The sequence below is a fragment of the Rissa tridactyla genome, chromosome 4, assembly GCF_028500815.1.
Source record: "Rissa tridactyla isolate bRisTri1 chromosome 4, bRisTri1.patW.cur.20221130, whole genome shotgun sequence".
Taxonomy (NCBI): domain Eukaryota; kingdom Metazoa; phylum Chordata; class Aves; order Charadriiformes; family Laridae; genus Rissa; species Rissa tridactyla.
The window spans coordinates 63,059,849-63,082,971 of NC_071469.1; the positions used below are offsets into that span (position 1 = coordinate 63,059,849).

The 23,123-nt window shown below is 37.8% G+C and overlaps 1 protein-coding gene across 1 annotated transcript in view; it reads right to left on the bottom strand.

The window, feature by feature from the left end:
- JAG2 (jagged canonical Notch ligand 2) overlaps positions 1-23,123 on the bottom strand; it is a 72,197-nt gene that overhangs the window by 17,741 nt on the left and 31,333 nt on the right. The window contains exons 4-12 of the mRNA XM_054199902.1: positions 19,635-19,889; positions 18,540-18,600; positions 7,324-7,454; positions 6,820-6,939; positions 4,342-4,455; positions 3,452-3,565; positions 2,759-2,872; positions 2,156-2,202; positions 1,703-1,876 (exon numbers count right to left, since the gene is read on the bottom strand). Coding sequence (XP_054055877.1) covers positions 1,703-1,876; positions 2,156-2,202; positions 2,759-2,872; positions 3,452-3,565; positions 4,342-4,455; positions 6,820-6,939; positions 7,324-7,454; positions 18,540-18,600; positions 19,635-19,889 — 1,130 coding nt within the window. The remainder of the gene's footprint in view (positions 1-1,702; positions 1,877-2,155; positions 2,203-2,758; positions 2,873-3,451; positions 3,566-4,341; positions 4,456-6,819; positions 6,940-7,323; positions 7,455-18,539; positions 18,601-19,634; positions 19,890-23,123) is intronic.

Here is a 23,123-nt window from a genome sequence, read left to right on the forward strand (position 1 = left end):
TATCACCCTGACAATTTACATATAGAAATACTAGGTATATTTTGAACACTTCTTACCATCTGATTCAAAAAAGCAAAATTTAAACCTATCTTTCATAACGTAACCCTTGACACAGACAAATTACTCTAGCAAAGCAATTCTGCTTCTTCTACATCTTAGACCATCACACAGTATCACTGACTGGTGATGCCCTAAATTGGCCTTAAAATCTACAAAGGGGCCCCAAAAGGTCTACTGTTACATCACAGTATCTTTCCTCCAAACCGTTATTCTTAAGGATTCCTTTCCTTCTCCCTCAAGTGAATCTTTCCCTCTTTTTCAACCTTACAGACTTAATTTTAAGTCTAATAGTGGGTTTGGTCACTATTTTCAGTAGTTCTGTAGCTAAATAGCAGAAAAATTCAAAGCTAACCAAAACAGAAGGAACACAAATGGTGTTAAGTATTTAATTCAGAGGAACACATAACAACTGCAACTGCATTAGAGAGATTTTCAGCAAGCTATTTCTTGCTCTCACATGAAACATTCAAAGCAAACTACAAAAAATAGCTAAGGTCTGAGAAAGATTCTCAGATCTCCTCTATCAGATGTCTCCATTTGTTTCCTTCCATTAGAGTAAATTTCCCCTTCCCAATGCAAGTTCAGTAGCTGGTACTTTAGCATCTGGAATCAATGGTAGATATTTCCTGCAACACACAAGGCAAGCAGCCAACTCCCCCCTATTATTCAAGCAGATTTGCTAAAACTTTAATTACACAGTATGGTATGAATCAGCCAGGAGTAAAGCACTCAAGCTATGATCCTTACGTAGAAATGGTACGTGAGCTATTAGGTACTGCACCAATCTTATTAAACTGGTCAGTATCTGCAACCCTTTTAAATTTTGTATAAAAGGAGGGCTTTTTTTTTTGTTAATAATGTACATAAGACAGAGTAAGATTACTTCAGCATTTCTGTGAGATCACTTCAATGTCTTCCATGAAAACTTCTGGAGTAAATCAACCCAATTCTAATCCAGTGCCTCCAGTTGATGCTGCCTTGCTAATTATAACACTTACATGAATTTGGCTATAAGTAAAAGCCACAAAGTACATACTTAGGGCAATATAATTTTACATTAAGAAGTCCAATGTCCCCACTAGAAAGAGACAGATCTTCATTATCACGAAGTACTTTATGAATTATCACTAGCACTTCAGAATTTCAGATTTGAATCCTTATTTAAGCACTAGAACTACATGTTCCTAAAATGATCTCAAACAGAAAGTTCTGAGAGCCAATACTTGTGTATCTGCCTGCCTTTAATTATGCAGATACTCCGACCAACAGCAGTGGGATTACTGGAAAGGTAATTCAGTTATGTACTTCAGAGTTATTAGGATGAACACCTAAAACATTCTAGTGTAACAAAGGGACGTGGTCCTGAAAATTAGAAAGGAAAATGTTTCAAGCTTAAGGAATACCTGCAGCCTTAAAACATTTACGAGAGCCAACACTTGCAGTCTATCAGGCTGCAAATTCAAGTGTTACAGCTACTATGACAGCACTGCACAACAAATTTACTTATTCAGAGTGTCAAGTAACAGCTACGTCAGTCAGTTAATAGTTTAGCCTTGGGTTACTCCCATTTAAACCCAGATATATGTTTCTTTCAAGAACTCAATCCACGAAAGTATTGCAGTAATGTCACCAGTGCTCTCACCTCACAGAAGACTCCTGAGAAGCCCTGTGAACACAGGCAACTGAATCCATTCACCAGGTCTTTGCAACGGCCTCCATTTTGGCATGGGTTGCTTTCACACTCATTTGTTTCCGTCTCACAGTTTTTTCCTGTGAAACCTCGAGGGCATAAGCAATGGTAACCATTCACTTCATCCTTCACGGATGGGAAAAAAAACCAAGCAAAAGTAGAAAGAATTGTTATTGATAATAATACTTGCATACAAGTATTCAAGTTATTTCTACATTCTGCATTTGTGAACAGCAGGAGCACCACATAAAATTATTTTTTGAAATGGTGCAAGAGCCTGCAAGTGCAATACTACACTTTTAACATTTAACCTCATTTAACCAACACGTAATTGCAAAAGATAGAATTCATAACTAGCCAGAACAAGATTTATTTTCAACATGGCATGTAATAAACAAGAGTTACCTTACAAGTTCCTCCATGTTGACATTGTCCATGACAGTCATTAATATCTATGGATAAAATATGCAAGGCATTAGAATTTATACTGGAAGACAAAGCTGAAAAGTACAGGTCTAGCATAAAAATACAGAACAAATGATTTTCAGAAAGGATTTTTCTAGATGTTTCAATGAAAAGCAAGGATGCCTGATGTCTGAAGAGATTAATATTTTAAAGAATATGTAACAGAAAATTACATACTACATATTTCTATTACAGTGTAATAGAAATTAAATCAAATGCTATCAGATAATTTCACATCTATCATTTTACCTAAAAAGTATTTTAAATTGAATTAGTACACGATATCATTCAGAATCAGGAATGAGTGAGTAGGGAGATGTTTATTAGAGTTGTGTAAGTGTACATCTAAGCTCATTTTAATATTAATTACACCTCTAAATAAATTTTCAAACCATATTTTCAATTTATATTGCTGTAAGTTAGGAAAATCCTGACAACAGCGGGTTCTTTTCTGTACAAGTATGTATACTATCATTCACCATAAAACCTTTTTTTAGAAGAATAAAGCATCCTATGATCAACATATATTAAAGAAATACTAACTGATATGACAATTTACTCCTGTCCATCCTGGAATGCAGTCACAGTAATATCCACCAATGAGATTTTTGCAAGAGTAAGCATTAACACAGGGTTTCCCCTCACACTCATTAGCATCTGTGAAAGAAGATAAAAGAAAGAAGAGAATAAAGCACCAACCCAGAAACAGATTACCACAGCACCAAGCAAAGTTCCCATGCAATCCAAGCATCAGAAGCTCATATTATACATTGGTATGGCACTAAAACCATTTACATACCACAGGTTTTTAACGCGCACTTGTCTATAGTAGCACATGCATGTTATCTTACTTTTCCCTTTGCCAAAACTCAAAAAGGTAATATGTTAGTTAGTGAGGGCAAATCCCTTCCTTGCCTCCGTAAGCTTATAGTCACTGTTCTGCCACCATGAAGAAGGAGCTACCATCACCAAGGCTGCATTTTGAAATAGAAAAGTTATCGGGCATTCTAGAAGAACTATTATAAGTAAGCTTAACTTGGGGCTTAAATAGTTACAGGTTCACTTGAAACTTCTGGCTTTAAGATCTATTAAAGAAGAGCTAAGATACCAATAGCAACACACATCTTCAATGTTCTCTTTAATAAAAATCGTATCAGAAACACACTTACAGAGTTATTTTGCTATTTAGGAGGAATGTCCAGTGGTCTTCAAAACTTTAGAAGGTAATTTACTTACCAAGCTGACACGTTGCTCCAATCCACTGTTGTGGACATATACACTCAAATGCATTAACACCATCAATGCAGGTCCCTCCTTGAGCACAAGGGTTAGATGCACACTCGTCAATATCTGGAAAGTCAAAGTATGCCTTCCATTATATGGTTTAAAATTTGGCTTAAACTGTGGGGTATAAGTTATTTTGAGATGAAGGGGGAGAACATACAAACAAATAAGCTTAGGAACAGACTAACATTTCTAACCTAATTTTTTACTTAGGCTTTTCTCACATCTTTGATATAGAAAATTTCAGAGTTCCTCTCTCCCCTGCCTGCAAACAACAAGGTGATTCAGTTACTCTGCTAACTATTAACACATTCACTGAAAGCCATATTCCTGGATCACGACATAAGTTTAGCCAGGTGTTTTTTTGGTGGTTTTTTTTTTTTTTAGGAGAGTTGCTGTTGAAAAATGGATAAAAATCCTGTGTTCCACATCATGGGCAACAGGCACTTAAATATTTAAGCGAGTAATCTACTCTTCTACAACTTTAAGAAGGGCAGAACCTTTCATGTTCACGTTTGTATCTCTTAAAATGAATCCATTCTGTATTTTGCTTTAGACAGGCTAAAGAGTCAGAAATCGTCCTACAAGCTTTGGCAACAGCATTTATTTCTATATGGTCCAGCTTTTGATAACCCATGGATCTCAACTGCATCAAATAGATACTCTGCTGGCTGGCTGCACAGTACCACTAATCTCTTCAGAGGCTCCCAATGCATAGCTGTTAAAGGACAGGTAAGGTAAAGGATTACCACCAAATTCCACATCCACAGTCCATGATTACCAAGTAAGCTGTATCAACCCTTCCAACCCAACAGGTCAGTCATCAGTAAATGCATACCCACCAATAGCACATGTTGGTCCACTCCACCCTGATGGGCAGTGACACTTGAAGCCTGACGAAATTTCGTGACAAATTCCACCATTAGCACAGGGATTAGATACGCAAGCGTGCTCAGCTGGGAAGAAAGAGTGAAAGAAATTCTTGCTAAGTACTCTTCCAATATCAATTAAGGAGAACTTACATGGTTAGAATTCGCATTCTGATTAAAGTGACAAATAGCATGAGTGGTAGAGAGGTGCCTGTACAGAAAAATTTGGATCTTCCTCTCCCTAGCTGCAGAGAGTAAGATTCCCAGTAGGAAACTGAAGCAGGATTTTTACTGAAGGTGCATCCTTCATATCTACTAACTAGAAAGCCTGAAGGCAGACAAGTCACTCATATCTCAATAACCCAAGAGCTAGAGAAGTTCCCCCTTAAGCTATTGTTGCCAGCCACACACTACCACCTCCAGAGTGCTCCAAGCATATTTTTTTTCCTTCAGTGAGACAAAACAGATATGCTGTATGCAGAGGTAGTAGTAGTAGTTTAAGTATCAAAGGTCTGTTTAGCTTCATTCTAATACTGTTCCTTGGAAACAGTAAAGTATAGAGGCACTTGCAATTATAGGCAGTACTGCTTGTTGTCACTCCATGTAGGGGGCTGTATGCAGAAGCTGCATTAAGCAACAGTAAGGCTGAGGAGGGACAAGTTGTACACCATCACTTTTGAATATTTTCCCCTCTCAGAAGCCAAGGAAGCTTCTGGAAAGAAGAAAACAATCCCTTTGCTAGGCACAGCTTTCTAATTGTTGCTGACATTTATATTTGGAATCTTTCTTCCAGGGATGTTAGCTAGTTTGCAAACTGACTTTGCATTGTCTAGGAAGTTAGACACTAGTACCTAAAGCAGCTCATATACCAATCTAGTGTTAATAATCAGTATAGAACTCATCAAATGTATGGCTCCTTTTATCACTGTCTCCTCATCTGGAGAGCCAAGGTGTTTCCCCACAACTTTTGGAGTAAGCCAAGACAAGATTTCATCCATTTTAGCCTAAACTTTGCATCGCATTCTACCAGCTGAAGCAAAATTTAGGTTTTGATAGTTATCACTAAAACCACACATCACTTTTAGAAATTCAAAGAAGATCTACATCTTGATAAATGTGAAAACCTTCTGGTGATAATAGTTTAGTGAAATTAAGGCCAAACTGTTGAGTTAAAGAAAAAAAATGGGTTATTTCCATCCATACTTTTAACTATATCAAGGAACAGCAAAATTCAAAGTGAGAAGACGGGGAATATCACGTTTCAAAAAAAAAAAAAAAAAAAAAAAGGATTTAACAGTCTATCATGGCAAAGAGAGTCACAGCAGAACACCCAACTGAATATTACAGGTGAAAAAGTTCAACCAAAAGTTCAAAAGTTTTCTTTTTTTTCTCTAAAAATCACATCTTTAAAGCAAAATAAGAAAGAAATAGAAATTGCACACCTGCCGTTTTATCTCCAGAGACAGAATAGTCAGAAAAAGTCTCCAAATACCAAAATAAGTCTCCAGTACATTAAAATTTTGGTCTTTGTGTAACACATACACAGATATACATGAAAAAAGCTATATGCTCTCTTTGTAGCGTGGTTGAGATAGGAAGCAGTTTTTCATGTTGGACAGACACAGATCTGTTAAACTCTAGTCAAGAAGGCATACTTCATCAGAAATATAGTTTAAATGCTTTCATCCATTTCACCAATGGGAACAGGGATTACACTTAACTTTTCATTTAGACTGCTCAAGGTGACTCTGTAAGAGGGCTTGAACACATTTCCATAGGAGTTAACATCTGCGTCATTAACCCAAATGTATTACAAGTCACGCGTTAAAAGATGATTTTAAAAATCAAGTTTCAGCTGATCAAAAAGGGTAGTCAACACATTCAGGCAGCTAAAAATTGGGCCAAGCCCCACTCCATGGTTAAAACTGAGGTGTCCATTACTACCACCTTCCTTAGTCACCAGGTTGTCAAAGATGCATGTTGCAAGCAAGCCAGAAGACGAGAAAACAGGTAGCAGGGAGAAAGATAACAAGGAAAGGCTGCAGTTCCATGAAACTATAGCCCAATTGCATGGGAGCTAAAGGGAAGAAATATACTCAGTCTTATCTAAATCCAAGGGAAAATGTTGCAGTACTTTTGTTACCTTCAGTGTTTTTTTTGAATAGCCAGCCTAAGCCAATAAACAAGAGTGACTGAGCTGGCACATCCCCACTATCAGACAAAGTAACAATCAAGTTGAAAGGACAAGTTGCACATCATCACTTATCACACTTCCCTTTCTCAGAAACCAAGCTGGCTTTTGGAAAGGAGAAAACAGGCCCTCCACTCTACACCAAAAAAAAAAAAAAGCAGCAACAATGAGCGTATAGAAATGCCACCTGGCCAACTAGAACATAGCCATGCCTAAAACAGTCTCAGATTACTGAAGATATGTGCAATATCCAGACGTACCAATTTCGCAGTTCTTTCCAGAGTAGCCATCTGGGCAAGCACAGCGATATTCATCTGGTTCAGTATTCATACAGGTTCCACCGTTCAGGCAGGGATGGTGATTTCCACAGTAATTCAGATCTGGACAGAGAAAGGTGTCAATTGACAAGGAATACAAATCTCACCATTTTAATCCGTAGTCAGACATACAGATGCCTTTCTAGCTTTAACGTCATTCACCCATATCACCCCCATATTCCATTAGCTAGCCTGCTATCTCATTCCTATCCACAGAACACGGAAGGATGAACAAGAGACAACAGCATGAGTTAGGAAAATCAGGACCATACCAAGCCTTTTGCCTTAAACTGCCTATACTTATGATGTTTAGGCACCACCTGTCATAAAAGAATCAGGCACAGAAATACTCAGGTAGTTGCACACGAACAGGAAAAAAAATGGTTAATGAGTTATCAGTTAATCATGCAACTTTACTTATTTTTCCTGTACATTAATGTTAAGTACCTTTGTTACAGAGCAGGCCACCCCAGTTGGTTTCACAATTACACTGCCATGGTTCATTACAGCTCCCATGAGCACAGCCTGGGTAGCGGACACACTCATCACAGAACTGTCCTTGCCAACCATAATGACACCTAAGATGTAAGTTCATATGTTAAGAGTTAGCAACATGATGCTTAATTGTCAGCATTACAGGTATTTAGAACGCTACACTTACCATTCTCAAGAACAAGGTCAATGTTCAATGTGCAACAAATAGCAAAACTTTATTTCTCCTGTTTAGAAGGGACATACTAGTTCTGTTGAACATCCTTACTGGAACTCATCTTGCTCAACCATATTACACACCATGGCAACAAACACCACCACACACTATGCATTATGAGAACTGTACGTAAATCAGTTGTTCTTTCACAAAAAGTCCCCATCTTCATGTAGTCATCTCACACTAGGATAAAAATTGTGATTGGTATAACAGAGTTGAAATTACTTTTCAAAAGGAGACCACTGGCTTACTGCATCAAGCACCACAGCATTTTTCTCTCTATGAAGATAGCTTTCAAGATATTAGATAGTTTGTTCTGGAGTGCTACAGTCTTGAAAGATCAGGGCAGTCAGAGATGCAGCTGTCTTGTCAATTTTCTCGGGACTTAGTGTCTCAAGAGAACCCTTTTTACAGATTTATTCTATTATTTCCTCAGTGTTCTCTAGTGACATCATGAAAAGGGTGCTCTTTGGAGAAAGGAGGAGAGAGAATAGAAACAAAAAACATTAATAATTCATTTTTTTTTAAGCAGAGTTGAAATTTTGTCAGAAGATTTCTTCAGGGACCAATATATTTATGTTATCTGTAGCAGAATTCTGCTAACAAAAGCAACTGCTTATTCTACAGGAAAAGCATTAAAAGTCTGAACTTCAGAAAAAAGAAAAAGAAAAGGACATAGGCTAGTGGGGTTTTTTGTTTTGTTTTTTAAACATTCTGCCTGTTATTTTAAGAGTATTTCTTATAAACAACTTAAGAGCCATACTAGCAAAGAGACACGTAAAAACACAGTGAATGGGCACACGAATACCAGTGGAGCCCTAATGCCTAGGGGGGAAAAAAAGCATTAGAAAGGAAATTGTACTTTTTCAGATTTAACACCTCCTTTCTATTATCAACATGCTTTGAACAACATAAAAGAACAGAAAATAAATTCTTAAGTCATTGGGGCATGGTAAGAGAAGACAAGGAAAAGAGGTATAAACGAGGAGTCTTGGTTCCTTGTGAATCAACCCACCTCCACCATTTCAGTAAGCTGTATCAGTCCCCAGAAGAACAGAACAGGTTATGCTGTCAGCATTTTTAAATTGCTACTATTTACATAGGCAGAAGGAATCTAGATGCAGATCTCTGAGTCCCAGTAGCTGCTCCTCATTCAAAACCTCCCTGTTGTGGGATCCCTACGGAGATCCTCAGCTGTGTACCTAGTCCAGAAGCCTCCCATCACTCATTGAAGCAAGGCTGTCAGAAGCCTGGAGAACATACGTATTTCAGAAGCAGCTTTCTTTTGCTGTATTAGCAGTAAGAGGAAACAAATACTGCTCCTGCTAAATTTGATCTCTTCCTTCCTCCTCAAGGACAGAAAAATCTTTTCAGGGGCTGGTAATAAACAATTAAAAAAAAGTACTGTAACTCACTTTACTGGCCCCAACCCAAATCTTCATCCATGCCACTACTGCCAGTGATTCACCATGACTATCCTAGCCAGAGCCAACTCCCCACCCACAACACAACAACCATTTGCAAGGGGTGAAAGTCTGCATCACAAAGCAAATAATCACAATAGCTCAATTTGTTTTCGATACCCAATGGATAACAAGTTTCTTTGTTTAACACTGCACTGGTGATTAAGAGTGTAAAGAAAAATACAGCCACCTTCTTAGAACTTGAAGGCATCTTAAGCACCTACTTGAGTTTGTAGATATGCTTGAGTGCATTAAAATTAGTTCAGTAGAAAAGGGTTGCTGCTTTTTCATGATATTCAATAGAGTCAAAGTTTACCATTAAAGTTACCATCAAGCCCGAGGGAAAATAATTTCTAGAGGCTAAAAGCAGCCCAAAGGAACACAGTGTTTACAAGTCAAAAGGTTACTATGTGGTAAGTTGATCAGCCTTCAGTTTACAAGGAAGAGTAAATTAGGATTTCCTCTTGAACAGGAAGTCTGGTCGCATCCTACATTAGCAGGTGCTAGAGCAGCTTTAATCCCACTTCCTTCTAAAGATAATGTTTACACAGATCTCAGCTCACCCCTAGAGCAAGATGTGATCAATAAAGTGAAATCAATTCAGAAATAGGAATGTTGTAATTTATAACAAAAATACCAAGCCACAACACAAAGATGAAAAAAGTTTAATGATCCACTACGAGAAGCCCAAAAGGTACAGATATAAAAGCAACATCATCTATAAAAAAAACCCAACAAACCAAAACCACAAAAACAAAACAAAAAACCCTCCCAGAATTCATTTTCAAATGACAACCACTTGTATAAAAGCCAAAAGTAAACTGCTAGTCTGGTTAACGGTGGGCTAAAGTTACTACTTCTCTGCCCCTCCAGTTGAGGATAATCTGTTGGAAATTCCTGCAATCCTAAATTTTTCACATCTGAATAAATAAATATTAGAGAATCATAAGGATTCCCATTGTTTAACAGACAAAGAAAATTCTTATTGGAATCAAGATTCTACTTCCTTTGTCCTTCCCCTCTGCTGACTTCATCGGCTTTAACTTGCCTTTACAACTAAATGCGCGCAAAACAATCCGAGATGGCTTAATCTCAGCCCTTGCTGGGTTATTAGCAGTACAAAAGAAGCTACCATAAATAGACTGCTACAGTTTAGTAACTTCCTGATGGAAGGCTGAAGTACAGGCATCTGCTCCCAGACCAAAGCCTCCCTTCAGGTCAGGATTAACAGAGAGAGAGTGCAATAGGAATAGAAGAACAATTGCTAGTTATCTTAAAACTAAAAACAAGCAGAAAAGATTCTGATAATTCTACTGACTTGCTTCACAGCTTCCATTTTCCTTAGGTGGGAGTCTCGTGGCAATAGAAAACGAGAATTTAAATACAAGGCTGGAGGAAGGGGAGGCGGCAGGAGTTAACGTTAGCAAAGCTTCTAGATAACATTTCAGTCTTGAGATTAGAGAAACTGCAACAGTGCAGGAAAAAATACTGTTGTCATTGACAAGTAGATAAAGCCACAATAATTCAACTCATAGTCTATACATGGTTACAATAAGCAAGTGGGCCTTCAAACAGCTAAATCCAGCACAAGCAAGAAAGGCCTTCTACAGTAAGTCTCAATGTGTTTAAAGTATTTAATTTAGTACCAAGGAATCCTGCAGAAAGCACACACCATTCCGCACTGTTCAAAGACACCTATGCACTCAGAGGCAGGAGCCAGGAGGTGAGATGGGGAAAGGTGAAAGAAATAGAAGATTTGGGGTTTTTTTGCTTTCTCTGGGGCTATTAAAAAACCTAACTGGTCAAGTTCAATAAAATTGAGGTTATTTTTTTTTCCTACAGAACTATGCTTTCCCAATGTTCTTCTGAAACAGTTTTAAGTAAGGAAAACACCGAATACTGATCTTTGCTTTCCTCTGAGGATGTTTGTGTCACATTTATTTAGTGAAAGCGAGGTTTAAATTGAGCATTTCTGGTGTTCAGAAGATCCCATGTTGCTGTATGTAAACAGATACATTGTAAGGCCCTGAGCAATCTGGTCTAACTAGACCTACTTTGGGCAGGAGGTGGGACTTTCCAAACTCCATGATTTTATGATAAATCCTACAATGGCAGTTATGGAAGTGATGTGGAAAGGTGAAGAGATGTACTCAAATCCTGACGGCCTGTAAACCATGGTCCCTCAGCACCTTGCATGATTAACTCATGCTTATTCAAAAGGAAGATGCCTGTTACATACCAAAAAGTTAGGGTGCTCTTAACCATCAATATTAACTCAGCTGTTTTATACTATCTTCACACATGGTTTATTGTCCTAGTTAATCACTTCTGGTTATTTGAGAATCCTGAACTTTCTGTGCAGGAAGTTCACCTGACAAACTTCATACTGCAGGTCTCACTCAATCTCAGATCTACTCTGGTTAACCTTACAAAAAGGCTTGTAATACATGAGAATGAGAGGATAACTAAATAAATTCTGTTCTACACCTAGCTACAGAGCTTTGTCAGCACCTAAGCACAAGTACACCTACACCATCAATGTGAAGGAAATAAAACCCAAACTACTTCTCAACTCTAAGTCAAAATATGGGACCTAAAAATAAATTGAAAAAATCCTAGGAATGACATAGTCAATGCAGTACAGGCCTTTAAATTATGACAGGTTACACCTTTCTGGTATCTTGCACATCCATCTTAAAAAAGCTGAAGTGTGCTATATTTACATGTCATTTTTTAACCGGGCTTTTTGGAGAGACCTTCTCCCACTCATATTTCAATTGGAAGCTGTGGCCAAAACACTCAACACAGGAAAACGAAGCAAAACAGTGACATTAAGAGCAGAAGCAAAATGCATCATTCAGGGGTGGGGGAGAAATAACCCTCTTAAATGGAAAACCACTAAATTTTCTAATGACGTGAACAGGATGGTGTTGCATAGGCCAGAACAATAGCTTTATATTAGTTATTTACTTAAAATAACTATAAGAAAGTCTGTTTAATCTTTTAAGAGATTAATTGTTGCATAGCAGGCAGCAATATGGTCTAGCTGTTAGGAGATCTTACGACTGTAAGCATCCGGATTCAATGTTATAGCTAGTACGGTACTCACTAAGGATTTCTCACAGAAGTCCTTTCTCCACTTTCCTACCTTTGAAAAAGGCATAATGGTTTTGTGAATAGGGAAGGAAAAGATGCTCATTAATGAACACAAGTAATTTAATTACCTGAAAGCTTGTTGTCTTTTCCTCTCACCCTGAGCATTCTTGTTAGACCAAAAGATACAAACCTCTCCCTACACACTTTTTTTCCTCCTCTGATAAAGGAAGTCATTGAAAGCTAGCATTCTCACTGCAGTACTTTAGAGTTTTGTGAAGGAGCTGATAGAGGGGATGGTTAAGAATTGTTTACCCAGAACATACGGGGAAAGGCTGCTCAGTTAACTTGCAGTAAGGGGCTGTTTCTTTATTTGCATTAGTTCCCACCAGTAGCACACTTTTTAAGTGAACTGCCTGATCGTTCCTGTTGATGGTGTGCTGGTTCACATCACAGAGCTGTTCTGGAACAAAGGAACGGGACCTCCTTTTAGGTTAAGCTAAGGCCATGTAAGACAATGTATGCCAGGAGCACACCTAATGTGTTCCAGCTGCAAACAGCTAGTCCACAAGACCATACTAGCGTTAGTCTAAAATTAAAAAAAATGAAGTGTTTTTAGTATGGATATTGTGTTCTCAACATTGCTTTGGTCTACTGTTCTAATTTGTCAGCACTACCTACTATTGTAGACACAGGTTAGAGTACTACATGTTATTAGTTCCTGCACACTGGCTCACATTCTCCTGGAAGCAGCATCCAACTTTAGGATATATTCTGTGCCTTTCTACCCACTAACGATCCAAGGAAGCGAGTGCAGAGTATGCCTCAGTTCCCTAACCAATAAAGAAAGAAAACATGGGATTCTTTCCTGTTTAACTTAATACGTCTACTTGTAAAACACGTGCCAACAATCCCAGGAGGCTTACCACTTCGACGTAAAAAAAAATAAAAATAATAAAAGCATACTGGTTATGATAACAGGCAAGAGAGTTTATATGATGAGACACAGAGCAATTGTAATAATTTTGCAAGTTTTTTGAAACTCAAGTTGTGATACAATACCTTGCATCAGAGAGGAGACAGGAGAAGGTGTCCAGGTAGGGGTACCGAATGCATTCCTGCAGGGCCAAACAATAGCCCTATGCGCTTTAGGGACTACAGATAGTCCAAGTTGCAGGAACTGAAACAGCCAGATGCCACAGCAGCTAGCACACTGCTCAAACAAGACTTTCTAGTTTACTGTTCAGAGCAGCTTATGAGATTTCTCCAAATTTGACAGCTTATGAGATTTCTCATAATTCCATTCTGGAACAGTTGGGGAAGGAAGCCATATCATTTATCATCTGCTCTTGACAAGTCCTGCTTAGCCAATAACTCATCTGTGAGCATTTTCTAGATATTTAGAAATGGTATACCTGTTTCAGTGTTCTTTTGAGATTTCTATCTGATCTAGCTAGTATGGAAGTTTCCCATCTCTTACTTTCTCCCCATTTTTGGAAGCTGGCATTGTAGTTACTACTTTTTTTCAGTCCTCTAAGACCTTTTGTTAGTTCTCTACAGTCCTTCAATAACAATCTGCTTTGAGATGCCTCACCAGATCTCCTTGTACCCAAGAACGAGTTTACAAGAATCCAGCTGCTTTTTTTTTTTCCCCTTCCTCAAAGCTTAGTCAGAGTTCCCAAATGTTGATGGTAACCACGTTACTCACCCAACTTGTCACAAAAACACAAGCAAGAGATTAGTGATATTGGTAGGCCTCCTACTGAAAAGGACAAGACGACTATGCAAGCCTTTAACTTTTAACAAAGGCTCTCTAGAACACCATTACACCCACAACACTCCAGGTACTCGTATCTCATTTTGCAGCTCAGGCTTTTGTTCCTGCATCTCTGTAAAGAAAGTACTGAATAATAGTTGAGCATGTTCTGGCCCTAACAGTGACAGTAAGAGGGAGCAAAATCCCTTGGGAGAGGCATACAGCACCTGCAAGCACTGCTGAATGCAAGAAGTTAGCCTCACAAGCAGGATGGAAACGGAATACAAGGACTACAAAAGGTATGGTGCTGGACAAGAACTTTGAGAAACATGAGACTTGTGATTAAATAAAAACAAAAGTCACAAACATTGTAAAACCAAAATTTTGTCACATGTAGTTCAAATGTAATTCTAGAGTAAGACAGTTCAAAGTACACAGATTAAACAATTAATTTACTTAAAGTTACTTAAAAAGTTTTAAAAACCATATGCTTGCTTTATTCACCTTGCACAAATTCGCATTAAAGTACTATTAATGATCCCATTTCTAATTCCTTTCAGCTAGTCTATATATTCTAAAGAAATTTTTTGTATCACAGTTGTGTGAAGTAAGACTTGCATTTCCCAGGACATAACCTAGGTCCTAGCAGAGCTCCAGAAACTGAACACAAACTGAGCAGTATTAGGGATTTGGCCCCTTTTGTTTTGCTTTGAAAATAGAAATTGAAGCATTCAAAGGCAACAGGAAAAGTACAAAGATTTCTGAAAATACCACCATCCTGGCAGGAATATGACAACGTAGCCCAGATATGAGGCATATGAGCCATATCTGGGCTTCTGCCAAGTCTAGACCACTCTAGATCACAAGGAAGTGAAAGATTAAGCCATTAAACCTCAAAACCATGGTTTGTGAGTGGTACCAAACATACTCAAGCCAGCAGTTTTCATCAAGGAAGGAGACCGTCACTTTTAGTTTCTCTATGTTCACTTTGATAATTTCATACGGTGATTGAGCCTAAGCCAGTTATAAGCTGTTAGGTCCAACTTTATTACTCTCCAAACATTTTAATGAAATTTAACAAAGTACTTCAAATGATGCAAAAACATACAAAAAGCACCAATCATCATGGCTTGGCAGTGTTGCTTCTTTGACAATCCCTCCTACTAATATCGGCTGGTGAAGTCAATCAATAAGACTATTTAGTCTGCCACAGCAGGCTAGGAAAAAAATAATATATTACAGCCAAACACTTTGAGTCTAGATATAGGTTGTTTTGTTTTGGGTGGGATTTTTTTTTTTTAATTTTAAGAAGATTGCAATTTCCTATCTTTGCAAGAGCCAGCTAAGTTGCTTTTGCTTTCCTCAAGGATGTAATTTTGCTCGTTAGTCAGTAAGTTACTACGTTTTCTGAACTGCCTCCACAATGACAAAAACCTATCACTTACTGCCAGCCATACCACAAAATCATTTCTGACATTAGGTCATTTTGAGACATCAGGTCATCCCCTACTTATTTTCCAATTGTTTGGTGAAAGCTCAACAAAATAAATGGCAAACATCATAACACTAACTTCCTCAAAACAAGGGGTACACGAACTTGCCCAACAGATGACGTACAGTTACAGCTAATGGCATATCCTTTACTAACAGTCTGCAGTCACTTAGCTACTTTTAAGATCCATTTTGAGTATAACATTTAATCCAAGAACAGATCTAAATTACTTTGGAAAATCAAAGCACGGAGGGTAGATCCTTGCTATGAGAGTTAGGCTGAAGCCTCAGAGCCATTGGTTAAGTTACCTGTATGTTCATACAAGTTGAAGATAGAAACCTTTTTCCAACTTTTCTATTTATAGATGACACTGCAGATTTTGGCAACCAAGTAGCTATTGGCACCAGATTTCCATACGTCTCACACCCATGTTTTTCTCACATTTTCATTTTCTTTCTGAATTAAAAAAAGGACATTGTTTTCACCTGTTAAATGACAGTGGCAACTGTCCAAAAACCAGTATGAAGGAATCTAGATTATAATTCAATAGCACCAAACATAGCAGTTTCTTTTAAATAACAGCTTCCTTTGTACTGCTGAAGATAAAGGTCATGTCTGTAAGCCTTGCTTATTTTTAGTTCAGCATCATTTTTCTACAGCAAGTATTACCCATTTGGGTTAAAAGCAACATTTCTAATGTAGCCTAATAACTACTACAGAATATAAGCTACAGACATCTGTGTGAACAAGTTCAAGCTACGAAATCATATTTAAAGACGTAGCCAAGAACCTTCTGCAGAGTGGCCATACATAGAAAGGCTATTCTTTTCCTTTAACCTGCTGACCAGATCTAGCAATTCAGCAGACAGTTGTTAAGAAACAAGGCAAATGGCATACAATCCATCTGAAACATTACGTCCTTATTCCTTCCCCCAGTACTTTTTTTCAGATGAGAGAATCCATCCAACAAAATAGTGAGATTTCTGGTCAGAGTGCTTCAATAGACTCAGTGTTATTTTTGTGAGCTTTATTTAGCTGGGCAGGTTAGAAGGGGGTACCTAGACTTACATCATTAGATGCTTCTTCACATCAGTGACATGCTGTAAGGAAAAGCTTTGCTCGCATGAGACTATCAACAGGCACCTAAAAAAAGGTACCATAACCACCAGCCCCCCCATCTTCAAAGGTTTTGTATTCCCTTCTTTAAAGCTTCCTCCTCCTCCACAACTTTTGTTTTCCCAGATACAGCTGGTATCACAGAGAAGTGAAAGCTAAACAGGTGTCCTGGTTTGAGATAAAACAACCTATTTTCTGTTCAGTAATTTTGCTTTTCAGCTAAAGTGGCCAGCCCAGCCCAAACCACTACAGCGCACCAGCCCCTCTCCCCCTGCCCAAAAAAGGGTACTGCTTTGCATTTGCTTAAGCCTGATGCTTTTTCACCTTTATTCAAATGCTCCTTGCATTCAAAAAAGGAAACGTTCACAGGTCCCTAGGACACTCCTTTGATATCTACAGGACTCCAGAAAGCCTTACATGAATGAAAATTCATTAGAGTAGGTTTTGATAACCTATGGGGAAATGTGCCCTTGGAAGGCTCGAGGGAAGGAGCACTTCTTACTCAGGTAGAAGTGATACTGGCCCAGCTCTCAACCACAATCTCTACTTCTAATCTAAAAAAACCCAAACAACTCACCAACAGCAGTACGGACACACAATACTTGAAATCACAAGCAGAATATTTAATGATAAGAAAAGATCACAAACAACATTAAATAGAAGTATTCCTTCTTACAGAAATGAAGCCATGGTTTAAACATCTGCCTTGGAAAAAAAAAAAATAAGGGAGGTGTTAGAGCTCTTCAGAAGTGAAACTGTACATGCACCGAAACAGTGCACTTCATACACAGGAATTCACAGTTTTCAGTCAGATTTCAGAGCTACAACACAGCAAATCTACAAGTCAACAGCATCTGATGGAAGTTTCAGGGTGGTAAAAAACCACCTTGTGGTGCAATGATATAGGACTGACTTTGTTATCTGCCATACTTGCACTGTCAGAAACTTCAGGCTTCTCAACAGGATGAGAATTGTTTGCATGTCAGCTGCCACAGCTCACAAACTGGCACTTCAACCCCAGCTTAGCTCTAAGCCCAGCAAAGTTAAGCAACCTGCATCCCATTCCTGCCACTTACATGATGCTTGTAGTAGTTACTAGTAGGATGATGAAGCAGAATTGCCTTAAACTATCACAGCTTGCCACAAATGGTATTTGTCAGCTCTCAGGGGTTCTGGCAGCCAGTTCAGCTTCACATCATTCCAAGCAACCAGATTCAATACAGCTTACAAAGGAACCACTGCACAAATCCACTCTTAAAATGACACATACAACTCTGACCATAAATAAACTCAAAAACTTATACAGGATCCCAAACTCACAAGTATACCTGTCTCATTTCTTCAACAGTCAGTGTAAAAATAGCACCCATTTCCCCTTGACCTACTGTGTTGGATGCCTGAACTTTTACAAGGAAACAATCAACTCCTCTTGCTACCAGAAAGGCTATTTAGGTTTCATCACAAAGTTAAGGGAACATTTCAGACTGTTCTCTCAGATTTAGGGGCCACAAATCATTCACTTGGGGTAGAAAGTTTAAGTTGGGGTTGCTACTGTTATCTCCATTACTACCAACAAAACCCTTTTTTATTGGAAAAGCTAAGTTTACTATATTTTGGTGATCAAGTATATAGAGTGTCTAGCACTGTAAGCATTTCCTAATCATAACAGTCCAACGAGCAAGCTCCCTTTTTTATTTGAGGGGAGCAGATAGTACATAGAGATCAAAGCCTCTAAGAATTTTGGAAAGAAAGAAAAAAGATTATTCTCATTTGATAAAGGCATAGTTTTGGATTACATGAAGCAAATCTTTTCAGTCCTGTACACGCAAAAGAATAGAATAGGATTGCAAAACAATATGAATTATATGCAGTTCTTACACATGTGAAATCTACCTCAGATCCATTTTCATCCATACAATTGTATACTTTTTTTTCTTTCATTTTGAAGTAGACTTTTTAAAAGTAGCAACATACACAGAAAATACCAGAAAGATCAGCACTCATAAAAAAAGATATTCAAGCATGCAGACTTACTTGCATTCCCCAGGTGTACTGCAGCCTCCATGGAGCAAATTACATCCTTGTTTACATACAGCTGTAAATAGAAAAAGGTTTAGGCATCAGTCTGGGCAGCAAGGTAATCCATTAGTACAGCAGCAATCTGGAACTCTTTAGCCAGGGCTTCTGTCATTTAGCCTATTTGTTGCTTGTGCAAAGCAGACTGTCTTTTGTCATGTTCCAAGAATTGTTGCTTCCACTTAGCTATTTCACAAAACACAGCCCCATTACAACTGTTTGAAAAATAACTTAAGGTAACTCCTTGAAAAAGTTGCTAACAAATAGGGCTGCAGCAAGAATGTCTGCACTGAAACATTTCTCAAATACAGGGTTTTTTTTTTAAACCTGGTGTTAGACCAGTATTATGCCGGAAATCCCAAGCTTCAAAAGATACACGTGACCTTGAGTAAGCCCTAAAATGGTCTCCCCTCTCATTAACAGGGGTTTTACTGAAAAGGAACAGAAAACAAAAACAAGAAGCCCTCAGAGAGAAGAGTATGTCAAGCAATTTTAGCACTAATTACTCGTTGAGACTGAAGGCAAAATGCAGAGATCTGATTGAGTGGTATAATAAAAAAGATGGCTACATTTGAATTTCTGCTCACGTTAAGAGCTATAAAAAAGTTTTCAGCTTTGCGTATGCTACACTTAGAACTTTTTCATTTGCAAAAATAGAGTTATGAGGGTATTTTTACAGGATTAAAGGTCTACAGTATTACCGATATCAAGACTATTCAATAAAATCTTACCTTAACAAATGCAATACATCATTTTGCTTTGAAGTAACACCACCATCAAATAAAGTCAATTAATAAAAAGATGTTTCACTATTTTGAATCCTAAATTTGTTGTGTAGCCCCCATAGCACAACCCACAAGCAACACTGTATCCTGCCCTGGGCTCCACTCTTCACAGAGAATGTTTTTTTCAAAGATTTTCATTCAAACGACAAAGTATGTATGCGTTAAAATTAATGCTCCATAGCACTGACACTACAGAAATACCTACTTCAGTTTATACCTACAACAGATACACATTAGAGCTAATGTAAAATGAAGCAAACAATACTACCTTGTTTACATTCTTCTCCCATCCAACCTTCCATGCAGGCTTTGTTTCCATTTTGATCACATGTGTAGTGACCAACAAAATCATCTCGAGGGCCACAAAATTTATTGCACAGAGCACTGTAGTAGTTTTCATCACACTTTACTCTTATTTGTACTTCAAAATGGGCAACAGGACCATTAAATTGTAGTGTCTTCCATCGATCTTCTGGGTTGATCATGCCAGCATGCGCCACTCGTTCTATTAATAAGTCTTCACCTTTTTTTAAAAAAAAAAAAAACAAAAAACCAAACAGGTGGCAGTATTCAGATGATAAGTTAATAGCACACAAAAGCATATGAATTCAAATCAAAAGTATTCAACTGGTTAAGAGAAAACCTAGTAAAGAAAATGTTAAGATGATAAAGATCTACTGTATAACTGAATTTTCCTTTGCCTTGCAAAGTTCATTACAGGAAGGCCAATTTAAAAAAGTGTCCCAAAGGAAATATTAAAAAACCCTGGAACATAATCCATAGGAAATAGCTTATTTTTCAAGGCAGCCAAACATACCACACCCACATGCTGACAACCAGCAGCTTTATCTTGATCTGAGGCTCTTTTTGTTCTTATAAAATTGCAAAATCTGCATAACCTAGTAGCTGAGATATTCAAGTTCTCTGGTGCAGGTTTAATTTTAAAAATAAAGCAAAAGACATACTCAATTTGCTGCAAAATTACTAACTAATAGTAAACGCTCTAATAGCTTGCATTATGTACATAAACTAGCTTTTTTTCCATTTTATCATTCTCTCTACAGTAAAGGTAAATCATCTTTAACAACCATTTCATAGAATACTTTGTGCAGCTAGAATTTGATATTTTGCGAAGAAATATACAAGTGAACCCAGGATTACCAAGGGTCTATTCTCAACTTTGTATCCTGCTTATCCTTATCCCCAGTGGGACTACTGATAATTGCGATCATTGTTGCAATAGACTCTGTAAGCATCCTGCCTTGCCCTCACAGAAAGCAGCAGCACTGCTACGATCAGGCTCCGTTAACTGAGACCAAATGTGCACAATGTATTAGCTGTCACATGGGAAAAAAGGATTTTAGGATATCAGATTATGGAACGGCCAACACAAAGTATTTTTATTTTATGAATATGAATTTATCCATTTTATTCTTGGTATAGAGGCTTCAGTACTAGAAGATGAGAAGAAATTATAGTTAGTACAATGAAATGATACAACTGCTTCAGTAAATGTTAAGAATAAGCAAAACACACTAAGGCTAGACAGTAGCCCCAGTGATAAGAGTTTTGAAGTGTTTTCACTATTCAAACCTGGTAACATCCTACTGCAAGAGTTTTTCTAGATCACTGCAAGCTGTGGATGGAACTCCAAGCACTATTTAAGGGCAAGGAAAAGGTACAGAAGCTCCACTTGTATACATGAATTTCATACCCATTTATGAAATAGCTAATAATATTGTCAGCTCAAAACTTCAGTGTCCACTTTCTTTAAATAATAAGGATTCTTTAAAATGCAGGTTAAAAGAAATGAAGAACCAAAAACTTTCACTCAGCAAGAGGTTGTAATGGTAATGAGACAGAGTCTAAACTTCAGATTATTAACTATACAAAACACACCAAACGGGTAGCAATCAATACTAAACTACCATTTTCTGCAAATACATTTCACCTACCTTATAGAACTTGTTAACCTAATCAGTTTAGAAAATAAAACCAGAAGGAATGACTGTTTCTCACCTAGTAAGTTACTGACAGCATAGAGGTGTCCTGTGCATCTGTTACCAAGGCTGCACTTCCCCCTCAGCACGTAAAAGGACTCAAGCGACAATTTTTATTCAACTCCAACATTAAAGAAAAAGGAAAGCTACTGCAGTGGGGTGTGCAATGCATTTTATTGTAACATCTTTTTTCAAGCTTGCTTCTACCATAAAAATCTTTCCTCTTAAAATTACGGAATATTGGACTTTAAAAAGCTGTTTTAATTAAGCATTGAAAGGTTCTCCAATTATTAAGGACTCAAAGTATCTCTCTGTTTAATATTAAAGTAGTATTGCCACGTATAGGCTACAATTTGTGCTTGCCAGGACTAGTCTGCATAAAACCTTTTATAGCTAGACAAGACATACTGAAGTCTATCTCTGCTCTTTAACTCTCAAATTCCCGTACGTGAGGTCCTCTATCATCCAGCAGCATGTGGTCAGTAGCAGAGTGGACGAGAAACCTGCAAGCTAGAAAAGACTGTCTGTGGTTTATTTTTGACTGAACAGGATATCTATTGTATTACCAGTCGCCATTAAATGCTTCATGATTAGATTCAATATCCTTCCATAATCTCATTCTTCTCTAATGACTATTGATCTGAAAACCTTGATGAAAAACTATAAAGGAAAAATGCTGAATCATTGGATGGTCAAGAAATTTGAACAAATAGCAAATATGCATTATAGAGATATTTTCCAACAATAAGCAACACAGGCTTATTAAAAACAGCTGCAACAGCCACTGCTATAAAAGTGTGTCCCCAAAGTGCATCAAATGGACTGAAGAACAGGTCCTGCGATTGAAAGGACTGGCTTACGTAGTAAAAAAAGAAAATCTTATCAAACATCTTCAGGCTAATGCAGATTCATCAAAGTTAAATAACTGGAACACGCACTACAGCTATTGCAAATATACCTATGCAGAACAGTCCTCTTGATGCTGGGGGTCAAGAATAGGGGAAATAACCCAATAGTGCTTTTTTTTTTTTTGAACACTCAAACTTTATCTTCTCAGACTCCTCTGAAATAGAATGTATTCTGAGTCTTCAGAGCTTTTCCTCTAGCTTATATCAGTAAAAGGAGGGCTTAACAAAGCCAAATTATTTACCCTGAACCACAAAAGGCATCAGGAAATCAGCTCCAAGTCATTTAGTTTTTAATACTAAATTCTTAAGTACCTAAGTATTAGAATTCTGATTTACTTCAAATTTAAAAATTATCCCAAAGAGAAAGCGCATCTTCCAAAGAGATCTGTAATCACAGGGAGAAACGTGTTTGACGTTTCAGGTTCCCCTTTCTCCCCCACAATGCCAAAGTGTTTCTGAAGATATTCAGTCTCTCACATTTAACTGTTGTGATGAGACTAGTTTGCTCCCTACATCTGGTTTACCATTAAAATTCACATTAGGAACTCACACGCATTACTTTTAGCCCTTAGTAAAGGCAATGAGCTGTATAACTGAATGTGTTTGCTCATTGGTCAAAAAAGCAGCATATATTACTATTGTAACCTCCCACACACACACCTCAGAAGCAATAGGGCTTCTCGATTACTAAGAAGTTTCCTACAAGTCTCTCTAGACAAACAGGTAGTGGTACAGATGTTTGCATGAAAGACGATGATGGCTAGAAGGTGGTTCTTTAATTAAGCATCTGCTTTTTGGGAGAGGAGTCCTTATCTGAAGAAGGAATCCTTATCCATAACTGTGCAATCA